Source organism: Lutzomyia longipalpis, chromosome 2, assembly GCF_024334085.1.
Source record: "Lutzomyia longipalpis isolate SR_M1_2022 chromosome 2, ASM2433408v1".
In the NCBI taxonomy this organism is placed as follows: Eukaryota; Metazoa; Arthropoda; class Insecta; order Diptera; family Psychodidae; genus Lutzomyia; species Lutzomyia longipalpis.
Window position 1 is genome coordinate 6481482 of NC_074708.1, and position 13758 is coordinate 6495239.

Here is a 13758-nt window from a genome sequence, read left to right on the forward strand (position 1 = left end):
GCAGGAGATGATGCGGTATGCGGTGTTGCAATAGGCAATTTTTCACACACACACACACAAAGGTAAAACTTCAGTTTAGAATTCTAAACTTTCTGGCAACGGAAAAAATGAGTGAAAATCGTCTTTTCTGCTCGGAAAATCAAAGGGAAAACTCTGGAAAAGCACGATAAAAACGGAAAAAGCCAGAAAATCAGCTTCAAAGTGGAAAATTGTAAGTCTTTTTTGGAAGAAATTTTGATGTCAATGTTTTGTTTGAAATTTCCGTTAGAACCGTGATTATTCCCGAAAGTAAAATCCTCAAATCCCTGAAATGGCGTATTCTCCTTTCCCCAATAGCCCCCGGAGAACAGGGAATAGGTCTGGGAACCGTAGAAAATGGAAAATTTAAAGCAAAGTGAAGCAGTTTTCGAGAAATTTTACTTTCCAGACAGATTCCGGTTTTTGTACGAATAAGAAAATTCTATCAATCGCATCAATCGAAACATTATTTTACTCGATTTTTTAATGATGTCTGGAGTTCACAAAAAAATCTGCCCTTCCCCCTTTCCCTGTGATTTCCTCTAGAAGAACCTAAATGCTAGAATATTTTCTAAAAGTTTACAAATCAAGGAAAATCTTCGATGCAAAATAAGCATTAAATAATTAACATTCCAAAATCCCATAAAATTACTTCTCGTGTTTAGCACCAAATGTACCAAAAAATATACAGAGAGATTAGCTCCAAAATTATTCCTAATTGACACCATAAAAATTGTCTGTTTAATTAAAAAAGAAGAAAATATCCTCTTGACGAGATGATTAGAGACATACAACTTCTGGCATTTGGTAGATAAAAGAATAAAGTGAAAATGTTCTCATTCAGGCGAAGACTCAAAAAGGGCGCGCGAAAAAAATATTCTTCCCAAATAAACGTAAATCAGAATTAGTTGGCAGAATTGAAATTAAAATTCTTAAGTTGACATCCGTGCTTTTAATGTGCGTGTGAAGAAGTCACAGCTAGAGTAAGAAATATTTAAATTTCTTCTTCCATGTCTCAAGTATATTATTCAACATCTGAGAAAATTTCTAGGGTGGGTACATCCCGAGTGGGTGGAGGGATGGAAAATTTCATGAATAATTTTACTCAATTTGTTGATATCTCGATCTCTATGGAAAATATCCCGCTCGCGAAGGAGCGCGCATACGAAGAGGAGGACACAAAATCCTTCAACAATAAAAAAAAAATCCGTGAATGAGAGTCAAAGAATGAGGGAGTTGTGGTATCACCACCCACTGGCGTGAAACAATGTTAACATGAATGCGGAAAATGATTTTTTTCCTCTTGACTTTTCAGCGATATTGCGAATAAAAATCGCGTGGTAGGAGCTTTCATAAAATTCAGCTTGACTAAATCAAATATTTAATATGTTCGTGAGATTTTTCAACCTCTTTTTTTTTGCACTCTTCCCATCCCGCATGGCAACAAAAATCTCTGTCTAATGCAAATGAGTCGCAGCGATAAAGAGGGCAAAACTCTTGTTTGTTGACTTTTTTGTGGGTGAAATGAACAACTGGGGAGCAATTAAAAATGTGATTCTCCCGCACAGAGAACACAAAAGTCAAGAGGATACCTTCGTGAAGGACAATTTCTCTGTTCAAGATTGGCACTTTATCCTTTAGACTGAGCTTTCTGTCTTGACCAAATAACAAACTTTAGTGAATTCTATGAAGATTTTCTCTTATAGAATTATTTTCCATAACTAAATTCTGTATCATATAAGTTGTTAAAATAATGGGACGTATCCTGAAAGAAAGTGTATCATTTTTATAGTGAATTTTCCAGGAAAATCGCAAAACTTTTCATCATTTTTCCACAAACTAAGCCAATTTTCTGCGCAAAATACTTTCTCATATTTTCGCATATAAATCTATTTTTTTGCCCTCAAGAAAATGCATCTTCAGTTCCCATAGTTAGTGCATAGCCATAGAAGGATGAGGTGTTTTGCATTGATTAGACAACACACGCCAAAAAAATATACTTAACGCCTCATTCTTTGCTCTTTTCTTACACACCGCCAAATAATCCTCTTAAATTGTGGTTAATTTAATTTTGCCAAAGGAAGGGAGAAAATTGCGAGGAGTTAGTGAGGAGATCACTGATGAAGAGGGTGAATTTTCCCTTTGCCTCGAGGGTTCTTTTCACGTAAATCATCGTCAATCACTAAATAATGGGGTGATTTTTGAATTCCTTTTTAAATTCACCCACATCAGTGGAGTTTCCGCTGAATTCCTCTCGCACCCTCACAATCATTCCTCCTGACACTTTGCCAGAGGGCTGGGAATTTCATATAAAGCATGGTGCAAGAGAAGTGGGGTAAACCAAGTGAGATTCAGAGATTTTCGGCACGCACCATTTCAGCAGTGTGTCACATTTCAAATGAAAATGCCAAAGAGGAACTCAACTTTATTGGTCAATTAAAAGTCAATTATTTGCATTGAGGGGTATAAATTTTGCAACATAGGTATCTAAATAATTTATATATCCTTTTAATTGTTACCACATTTCCTCTCTGACCCCGCATCTTCTTAACTTCCTCCTGGCAATTTCAATTATGTGTGGAATTCATTGCCATATGAACTTTGTTTAAACTCTGAAGATGCTGCATGAATTATATGTTGTTGGATTTAATTTATGTTTATGATAATTCTGAATTTTTAATTTTTTCTGACTGATTTGTTGAATTTAATTTTGGAATTAAGGGTAATAATCGTCCCAATATACATTTAGAAAAAAATAATTTGTAAAAGGTTTGTAGAAGTTCTTTAAAATATTATAAGTACATGAATTACTATACAATACTACAATTTCTACTACCGTTACTACTATCATAACTTAAAGTAGAAAATTAAAATAGATCCTAAAAAATAAGTAAGATAAATAAGGAACTGCTCTACTGCGCTCCATTCCTTATTGACTCAAGTAACTCATTTGCAACTCCGAAACAATCACCCCCTTGATTCCTCTATTTGCGGTTCCCGTGGTTTATCTCCTACAATGCAAGCAATCAGCAAGTACCCACCACCACTGTCTGTGGCATTGCGGAGAAATTGCACGGATGAAGTCTATCTTTTTTATGAGGGAGAGAAGAAGTGTTTAAAGGTGGTATTTTTCGGTGTATGATGAAATAAATAAATAAAGGTATACGCCTTTGTGTGATTCCCGCACCACACGTATCCTTGTTGTACGACTGATTTAGTGAAAGACTCTTCCTCTATAACGTCTCCCGTATCGATGAATTCCCGATATATACATGAGGGTGGCTCACTGTTCTCCCCCTGCTCCATGAGAGGCCGTAAAATAGCACAACCCATATCACTGCCTTCATCGCACAATGTATCTCATGGCAATCAAGCAATTCGTTCACTCTCCAGAGTTTCCTCCCTCGCCAGAATTGATCGTCGCCAATATTTGTGGGGGCGAATGTGAAGACAATGAGGGTGAGAAGACTTTCGGTTGGATACTCATCTTCTCTTGTCCCAATTGTGTGTTAGCTAAAAGAGGCGGATAAGTCATATTGTGGCTTGTTTTAGGACACCACACGTACATAAAAATATGTAAGATCACTCTCACATTCAAGCGGCAGGGACGTGTCGACACACCTCCTGTCGCAGTCACTGCCATCACAACACTGACTGTCCCGACAAGGTTGGCGATCGTTGTCCCGTTAATCCCCGTTAATCCGCTCATACCTTACTGTTAACCTTACATTCGGCCACTCCTGACTTCGGGAGCTGCCCTCAGCGACCTTGACGTCATTCGTCATCTTATCTTCTCGCTTCTACATTCGTTCTAATTGCCTCCCAGAACTTCTCTTGCTTCGTACTATTCCTAACTCCCTTAGATCTTTCCTTGCTCGTCTTATCTTCCTCCATTCTCATGTATTCTTGTACCCCTCTTGTTGCCATCTTTTGAACTGTGCTCTAACTCTCATTATTCGCCGTAAACCGGATCTTCAATTCAACCTGTCTCCTTAATAATTATTCTGTCTCTATCTGATCGTCGTTGTTCCTGCATCCTACAACTCTACCTAACTTTTTATTTCTTTCCTACAGGACATTACAAAATTCCTTTCTTTCACTACTCTTTCTCTAACACTGAGTACACTTCTAATCCGTTTATTGGTTCCTGTTTCAATACCGTTTTTCAACCCCTCGGCCACTCCTGACATCAGATGCTATGACGCTCATTCATAGATACTGCTTCAACTAACTCTCAATTTTCTCTTACTTCCCTCTTCATTGGCTTCGACTTATTCTGGACACGTCTTGAACTTAACCAAGGGTGTACCAGAGTGGCGCTCATTCACACATTCTACTTCAACTAACTCTCAATCTTCCTTGTTCTCTTTTTATTGGCTTCGACTTCTTCTGCACACATCTTGAACTTAACCAAGGGTGTTACAGATTGACGCTCATCAGACTCTGCTTCAACCAACTCTCAATTTTCTCTCTTCGTTTCCTTCTACTTCTACTGGACACGTCTTGAACTTAACCAAGGGTGTTCCAGCATGAAGTTTCCTCGTAATCTCTACTTCGACCAACTCTCATCTTCTCTTGCTTCTCTCTTCATTGCCTTCTACTTCTTCTGGACACGTCTTGAACTTAACCAAGGGTGTTCCAGCATGAAGTTTCCTCGTAATCTCTACTTCGACCAACTCTCATCTTCTCTTGCTTCTCTCTTCATTGCCTTCTACTTCTTCTGGACACGTCTTGAACTTAACCAAGGGTGTTCCAGCATGAAGCTTTCTCGCAATCTATACTTCAACCAACTTCCATTTTGCCTCTCTTACATTCCTCTATTCCTCCAACTTCTTTCTGGACACGTCTTGAACTTAACCAAGGGTGTTCCAGTATAAAGTTTTCTCGCAATCTTTGCTTCACCCAACTTCAATTTTCGCCTCTCGCATTTCCTCTATTGTCTCTAACTTCTTCCTGGACACGTCTCGGACTCAACCAAGGGTGTTTCAGCATGAAATTCTCTCACAATCTCTTCTCTTTACCCAACTTTCATTCTTGCCTTGCTTGCATTTCTCTATTGACTTTAACTTTCTGGACACGTCTCGGACTTAACCAAGGGTGTTTCAGTGTAAGCTCTTTATAGTCTCTTCTTCATTAAACTCAATTTTTTTTTACTCTACCTTATTCATTTGTCTCTTAAACACTACCTCGAAAATCAACGTATTTATGCTATTTAGAAATTCAATTAAAAAGTGCTAACAGACTACTTTAACCTTCCCTATTCTAAGATTTCACTACAATATTTAGATAATGAGCTGACTTTCCGATTCTGTTGGAACAATCTCCCTTTGTCATCTACTTGTGTTAACATATCAGTTGTAATATTGTTTGATTGAAATTAGTACTTACCCTATACACCTTTTGCCACATCCCTTGTTATGTTTGTTCGCTCACGACTCTGAATTTACATTAAATATTCCCTATAGTTTTAATTGTAAAAAAAAAAATATTGTTTTACCTCCACCAATTTATTTGCACGTTGCTTAATTTATTTTTATAACAATTCAAATTGTCTTCTCGTTTGCATCCTTCCGGACATCCTCTATCTGCATCGTTTTGCCTTGTCTGACGACTCGTATGTCTTCCTGTCCCAGAATATCAAGGCCGACAATCACTGGAATGTCTTGAGCTTCATTTGGTACGACATGGACGGTTGTTTGCCTTCGCACCTCGTCAATCGTAACCCATACTTCCGTTTGCCCCACGGTCTGGCATTGTCCTGCGAATCCTCTCAGCGTTGTCGTTCTCGGATTTATCTCTACCCCCAGAGCTTCTACATCGGATTTTCTGATTGTGGTGCAATCACTCCCTTGATCAATGTAAGCCCAGAGCTTTTTCTCGTTGATTTTCACCTCCTTGTAGTTTGGATTTTCCTTTTTCTCAACTTCAATTATTCTCATGTTGCCCATATGGATCATCTTTGAGTCTCTCTCCTTTTTGCCACAGAATCTTGATATGTGACCTTTCTCGTTGCATTTGAAGCACGTGATTTCTGCCTTCATGTCTCGCTGTTTGTCTTCCCTTTCATGGCATTCTCTGGCTATCTGACCAACTTTCCCACAATTGTGGCAAGATACTTTCTGCACCTGATTCCCATCCTGGCTCTCTTGTTCAGGCCGTGCATCGTTCTTTTCTCCCTTTTCTTTCCCCCCTGATTCGCCACTTTCGTGTTTTCTCATGGCTCTACGAATATCCTCAGCATCTTTGATTTTCTGGAGCAATTCCTGTGGGGAGTCGTAGTTAGCTCCGGCCACCATACCGATCAATTTCTCATCTCCCAGTCCTGCTATAATGTACTTTGCGATCGTCGCATCATCCAGCTTTATCTTTTTCCCTTTCTGTCTCATTTCAAAGAAGTACTCGGTTACGGTTTCATCTCCCTTCCTCTTTCTCCCTTGAATCTCTTCAATTATCCTCCCTACATTAATTTTCTCCGGAAAAGCTTTCATTAGTTCCCACTTGAATTCATCCCACGTTCTCGTCTTCGTGGTTGAATGCCACTTCTTTGCGGCTCCTTTGAGCCGAATTGACGCATACAGCAGAACTTGTTGATCGGTCCATTCATAGATCTCCCGCATGGATTCTAGATTCTCAATCCACTCTTCTGTGGTTGTCTCATCTTCCCCAGGTCGGAACGCCGGGATTAAATCTTTAATTTCCCCTCCCGCCAGCCGGAATGTTCCCACTTCCCTTGAACTTGATGAGGATGTGCCCCGTTTGAGCGCTTCATTCTCCTTTTCCAATTCACGGATCTTTTGCCTGTAGTGTTTAATCACTTCTCCCTGTTCATCTCCTCCCATTGCTTCTTCATCGTACTCCCGGAGTTCTCCTTCCAAATCGATTCCTCTTTCATCCATTCTAACCTAAAATTATTTCATTACAATTTATTCTCAAATTTCTCGAATAATCCGGATGAGTTTCTTTTTTTTTTCTCTGTGTACTTACTTCCCTCGCTTCCTTCTCTGATTTTTCTTCTACTTTCCTTTTGAAACTCACTTTTTCCTGTTATTTTATCTAATTTCACGCACTTCGCCTTTATTTTATTTCTTTTTCGCGTATTCCACAATGACAATAACGACAATCAATTGACATTTCACTTGGTGCGGTACCGACTGATGTCGAACACACCCGAGTGCATTCGCGCAATTCCCGTTTCCCGATACCACCTCTCGAAACAACCTTCATTTTGCATGCATTAACAAGATAATTCTTTATTTTATTTCCCTGTTAACTTACTCACATTTTTATTTTCTTCATATTATACCTTACTTCTATCCCTAAAAGAAAAAAAAAAAACTTGCTCAATTGCAGAGAGAAAGAGAAAAAAAAATCTCTATTTTTTTACATCATTTTCCCGTTCCCGCTCTTCTGCTTCCCGCTCCTCTTTGCCGCCATTTTATTTATTCCGCGATTTTCTATTTATTTCCTAATCGCCTACCTTTTTCCTTTATGTCTGCATCACCTTAGAACTCCTTCCACTTCCTTCTGCGGCAGAGTTGATCCCACTTCTGAAATGTAAGATCACTCTCACATTCAAGCGGCAGGGACGTGTCGACACACCTCCTGTCGCAGTCACTGCCATCACAACACTGACTGTCCCGACAAGGTTGGCGATCGTTGTCCCGTTAATCCCCGTTAATCCGCTCATACCTTACTGTTAACCTTACAAATATTTGCCATTTCCTCCTCAACCATCAATTTATTGATTTATGGAATTAATATTAAAGTTATTCCAACGATGATAGAAATCATATCTATTGATACATCTTGAGTGGAAAATATGGTGGTGACTACAAAACAACATAATCCTATATGCTTTTCTTTTTTTATTTCATTGAATCTCCTCTCAAAAGGATGTTTACCCATGTCCATCGACTGGGTCAATCTTGCGACTGTGTGAGTTATTGAAAGTGACTTTTTCCCCCAAATATATAAGTCTCTGCACGCCCAATTATCGCCCTTCTTCCACACTCAACCATTGGATTTACCTTTTACACATTCGTGATCAACATTTTCTACGTGTTAGGAATAATGAGATTTTTATTAGGGCACTTTTGTCCCACAACATCCCCCTGGTGGACATCTTTCTCTTCTCCAAATGCTATCCAGCTCAGCCCTTTTAGAGGGAAGAGAACTTAGAACCATTTTCACATTACCACCAACTTATAGATTAGTAGCTGAAGTGGTTTAGTTAGTCTGAACGTCTTTCTATTTTTCCAGGAATTTACAGCAAATCAAAAAAAAATTTCTTTATTAAAGTTTTCTAACAATTTAAGATTAGGTACAAAAATATCCTACTTTGAAAAAAAGCATCATAATATGTTTATGCGTCAACTTGATAAGCAAAATTGTATAGTAAAATAAACAAAGTAATTATTATTATGAAATTTTGAAGTGATATTAAATTACATAGTCAAACAAATGGAATTTTATCGCTTCTTATCAGATCTACTCCAAAATTCTAAACATAAAATGCTTAAATGAAGAATTACTTTATAAATAGATTTAAGGATAGCCCGATCAAAACAAAAGAAGCAAAATAATAATGTTAGAATCTAAAGAAGTTATAGGGCGAGCGAAGAGAAATAATTTTAAATGGTTTGTTTAATACAGCAAACGTGTGGCAGTTAACCCTTACCCCTATCACACATCCTGTGCTAATATCATGGAATGTTTATCTTGTGTGCCGCATGGAATTTTTGCATTATTTATTATCAAACTTCTTCTTCATGCTATTTTCTTCTTGGAAAATAAACGTAAAGTAAAGTAGCAAAGCGCGGTGGACCACAACGATTAAAAGGCTCAATTTCAAATTTGTTTATTTTCATTTGAGATCTCGCCTCTATATGGTGGCCGCCTCGGTGAACTTCTTAAGTGGATTGGATTCTTTTATTTTTGTTGAGAGCACACTGGGCGACCGTCAGACTCTCTTTTATTTGTAATCAGAGAGACTTTATTGTAATCAATATAATCAAACTTAACCACTTGGCATGACGACACTAAAACATTGCACGATAAAAAATCATTTTGAAGAAATATGTAGAACTTACAAACTTTTACAAACCTTTTAACAAACTATTTTTTGTTGTGATTTTTCGATTTTTTATGTAAAATATAATTCTTTTTAGCAATGTTAGAGAATTAAACATTTTTTTTTAAAAGAACTTTCAATCGACCTTCGATCATCCTCCAAAATAACATCCTGGAATAAAATATACGAAAATTTCTTATTACGAAAGGCTGCTCAAAAAAGATTGAGAAAGCAAATAAATAAAAATGTTTTATTGATAACAAATTCAAGTAGCGTCAATAACTGATGATTTATTTAATTAAATTCTTCTCAATGCCCACAAAGTACATCAACATACATATTTCATAGCCCAATGTTATTACTTTTATCGTTTATAAATATTAAAATTGTCCCCCTGCCCCATAAGTGATGGGTTCTCGGAAATGGATTGTTGACTCTACTCCTTATCTCACTGGTACCATTTTATTCCTCCTTTGAGGCTGCATCATAATTAATTGTTGTGGATGGAATTCATTGGGTCTTCATCACAATGTTTACGCGCAAAGATGGAATGAGATGCCTTTCACTTAAGGGGCAAAGACAATGTAATTAACCCTTGAGATTTCTTCAACACACATAAATTACTATTAGCCTAAATAATATGTCATCTCCGATGATAACACCTAATTTATACAAAACGTGTTGAATTTCTTACCCTAATTGGAATATCCTTGCAATCAGGAAGGTCTTTATGCAAAATTTAAAGTTTTTACTGTGATATTTTTTAAAAAAGAATTTAACATCATAAAAAAATATTTAATAAAATTTTGAGTAAGAAATTTATTTATTTAAAATTCAACGAGGAGTCAGTGAGCGTAAAAATAAACACATTATTGGGAGGCAATTTCCTATAAACATATAGCAATTGGTCCACACTGAACATCCATATTTTCCCTCCCATTTTACCCGCGTGTCTGATTTTAATTTAATTGACTCATCCCGCGTGCATCCTCCATAGTTATTTATATGGTAATTTGTGTATGAATACACCGCAGAGGAATTGCTACATGAGAGGCCACAATAATTGTAATTAATAAATCCCCATCTCCATTTATTCAGTAGGGGGCTGCAACTTGGCCAAGTGAAACCAGTACGGTGGCATATAAAGGTTAAATATCTTTCACTCTCACCCCTTCTCTTTCACCCTCTCGGGATCGGGTGCTCTGAATTTCCTCCGTTCAAACCCTCACCGTGACTTGTGCAGCAGCTCTCTATGATGCCAGGAAGGGTGGAAAATGAGAGGGTGATCCAGACTGGTGGCGTAAAAGTTTAGTTCCGGTTCGGGGTGCACACACAAGGGATGGTTGGGCGAGAGAAAACAGATTTGATTTATTCACTCCTGATATTTTTTGGGGTGGACAAGCGACACAGTAGATTTGTGTGGGTGTCTCTTATTTTATTACATGATACACGGAGAGATATAAATTTAGAAGGCTAAACGGGCTAAAGAGATATTTTATTGGAATCACTCAGAAGAAAGTTTGGGGATGCAAGGGGGAAGGACTTTCTGCTTCGTTCTTTTTTTCTTCTGCGTTTTTTGCACAAATCTCAAGCCGTTGGGCAATCTCATGCGGGAAAAAATGGGTTGATCGAGTAAATGATAATACTTCTTGTGTGCGACTTCATTCTTTTTCTTGCATTTGTGATTTTGATATTTCCATGGGGAGGAATTTTCACACCCCTTCTATAATCCAATTCTTCTTTCCATCTTCATTCATGGCAAAGGCGCTCCCCGCCCTTCGTTGCCGGAATGACAAATACGAAAATTTTCTCCCTCGACAAATTGAGTCAATCGACAGAATCACGTTCAAATTCCAGGTTGTTTCCACCGAACATCCTGTTCACAAGGGTTTTACCACGAAGATTGCTATTCTCTCCCACACATGATAGGAATCTTTACGTGTCTATTTTAACCGTTTTTTTTTCTTCATCAAATTGCAAAAAAAAATCACAGACAATTTCAATGAATTGCTATTTTTATTGAAAATTATTTTCATGTACATATGTCTCAAATGCTCAATTTTCCCATTAAATCCTTCAAATCCTCTTCATCTTTTGTGTATGTGTGGAGGCATTTAAGAAAGATGATCAATTTAAGGGGGTATTAGTTTTAATTTTTAATGTACTTTTATATGAGAAAAAATTGATAAAAGATAAAAAGAATATGAGAGAATATTTTTTTGAGAAAAATTCCCATCCAAGTGCATTAAGAAAATGAGAAAAGTAGATTGAAACAAGCCTGAAGAAGGCAGTAAATTGGCCGAAATAATCACATAATCGGATAAAAATCCGGATTCAGCTTAAAGTGTGAAAATGCTCTAAGGAAAAATAATAGTTGAAAAAAAGATAATCACTTATTCTCGCAATGACAATCCCCTCTAAAAAATCTTGTAAAGGAAAATTTTATCGAATGTATAGACCCCTTCTCAGATGATACAAACGATTTTCTCTCTATTGAATGGGAAACCCTTGAAATATGTCGCGCGCGCCTCAATAAAGGATCTATGTAACGCACTCTAAAACCCTTTCAAAAACCATCAAATTCATATTTATTTATTATATCTGCCCTTATGGGATGGAGATGAAGAGAGAAAAAAAACACCCCCATTTGCCTCAAGAAGCTAAGATGAAGAGTATAGGGTGAAAAGGATGAAAAGGAACTTTAAACTGTTTTTCAATCCTCCACATGATAATAAAACTCGGTGAGTCAAGTCTTAAATGATTTACTGGGTCCTTATTTCGTCTTATTGAAAATATGATTTATTACAGATTGAGTGGTGGAAGGAGTGTGCGCCCAATGTCGATTTTCTTTGGAGATTTCCACAGAGAGATAATCGAAAATTGTGTTTGCCCCGAGAATGGGGAATTTCTCCTTTCGTTCGTATAGAATTCATAACCAAGAAAATCCTTCATCGCACTCAATTTGTAAAATTCAATGAAATTCCAAAAGACTGTCAATTTTCTCTTATCTTCCTCTCATAATAATTTCACCAAGATGAGTGTCCTCTTTTCTTTAATACAAATTTATCAAAGTTTGTGCCACTTTCCCTCCACAAGCATTGCATTGAAAATATCAATTTTAAAACTTTTACGAGACAAAAGACAGACAATTTTCTTAAGCTTCTCATACATCCCTAATACTCCTCGAAGGAAAGTCATCATTATACGGCAATAGAGGAGTGACTTTGTGTTTTCTTTCCTTGGCAAAATGTTGAGAAAAAAAATGAGTCCACACCCTCGACATTCGTAGCTGGTGGTTGCAACACATGTGTAATCTTTCACCTCACTTTCATCACTCACCTTCTTTCTTTTCTTCTCACTCTCTGTGTGAGCAATTTGTTATTCCTTCTAACACAAAATTGTTCCCACGACTCTTCTATCCAATTTGTACCATGTTGGGGAGCTTTGTAGGGATTTAAAAAAACATCCCCTCCCTGTAGGGATTTTCTTTAACATTGCATCGAATCATCTTATATTGCGCAAAATCTAATGCACCGATTTAGATGAAAATTTTCTAAAATGCGAGAGATTAAGAAAACTTAAAAATGGTTTTTCCACAAATAAGGTTCAAGAAAATCCTCATATATAGATTTAAAGAAAAAGGAAGAATTTAAGAAGAAAATTCTCATTGTTATCCTTTAATTTGAGGAAAATCCTACAAAATCATATATCATAGATTCTTTTTCTGATATAGAAATTATGTTGCGTGTAAATATATTATGGTAAATGATATAGATATTGCAATGGATAATGTACCTGTTATTCCATTCACAATGTAATTATTATTATCCCTTGGGATCATTTGGTGTGTGTGTGGGTCCCTGGCTAGTGATTATTATATTGTATTGTGGAAACTAATGGTGTGATAATATCCACAAATGTGATGTCATCAATTAAACCCATGCGGCGGAGCTTATAGAGGGTGGAACACCATAGAGTGAGAATAGAGAATCAGGAGCACTTATTTTATATGTTACGAGTATTTGAATGTGGCTGGATGCCTGTAGTGTGTGTAGGGAGAGGAATTATCAGCTGGTGGGTGATGCTGGGAATTGGATGCGGCTTCGCATAGTAGAGCAAATAGACGCGTCCGGTTGCACACGCCTCATCCCAAAATGCTGTGGCCTCAAATGTTGTCCAATGCCGCAAATGAATGGGTCCAATGGGAAATCGTATTTCGCCGATTAAATGACTCAATCCCAAATGCGATGGAAATGTGATTTGGGAACATGCCTCACTGCACGCAATCCCGTATACTATTCATTCAGCTATGTGTGTGGGTGGGTGGATTTACCAAGCTGCGGCATGGGGGGATACTTTTTCGAGAGCCGATGAGGGGATGATGTGAAATTGTGTCCGGTGAGGAAATTGCACATGATCGATATAATTCGGATGAAATGTGTTGAATGTGTTGGGGGGGAATGGTTGGGGGTGGAATTTTATGGAGACTAGACATGGTGTGTCTTCCTTAATTGAAAATATCGAGAAAGAAGAAGAACATGTCCAGCATAAGTAACAACAAACGCGAAGAACTCCTGATGAGCTTCCTCTCCCCATCCCCATATTGTCAGGCTATCTCTACCTCGTCGTAGGGCACGGGTATGGTGATGGATAATAAAGTGAAGGCTATC

General features: G+C 37.5%; 1 protein-coding gene across 1 annotated transcript; it reads right to left on the bottom strand.

Moving 5' to 3' along the window:
- Positions 1–4608: 4608 nt before the first annotated feature.
- LOC129788880 (uncharacterized) lies at positions 4609–7719 on the bottom strand. The gene is made up of 2 exons (XM_055825288.1): positions 7003–7719; positions 4609–6920 (listed from the first exon to the last, which is right to left on the bottom strand). Exon 2 carries the CDS (start codon positions 6912–6914, stop codon positions 5562–5564), a length of 1353 nt encoding a protein of 450 aa, XP_055681263.1. The 5' UTR covers positions 6915–6920; positions 7003–7719; the 3' UTR covers positions 4609–5561.
- Between the last annotated feature and the right edge of the window lie 6039 nt (positions 7720–13758).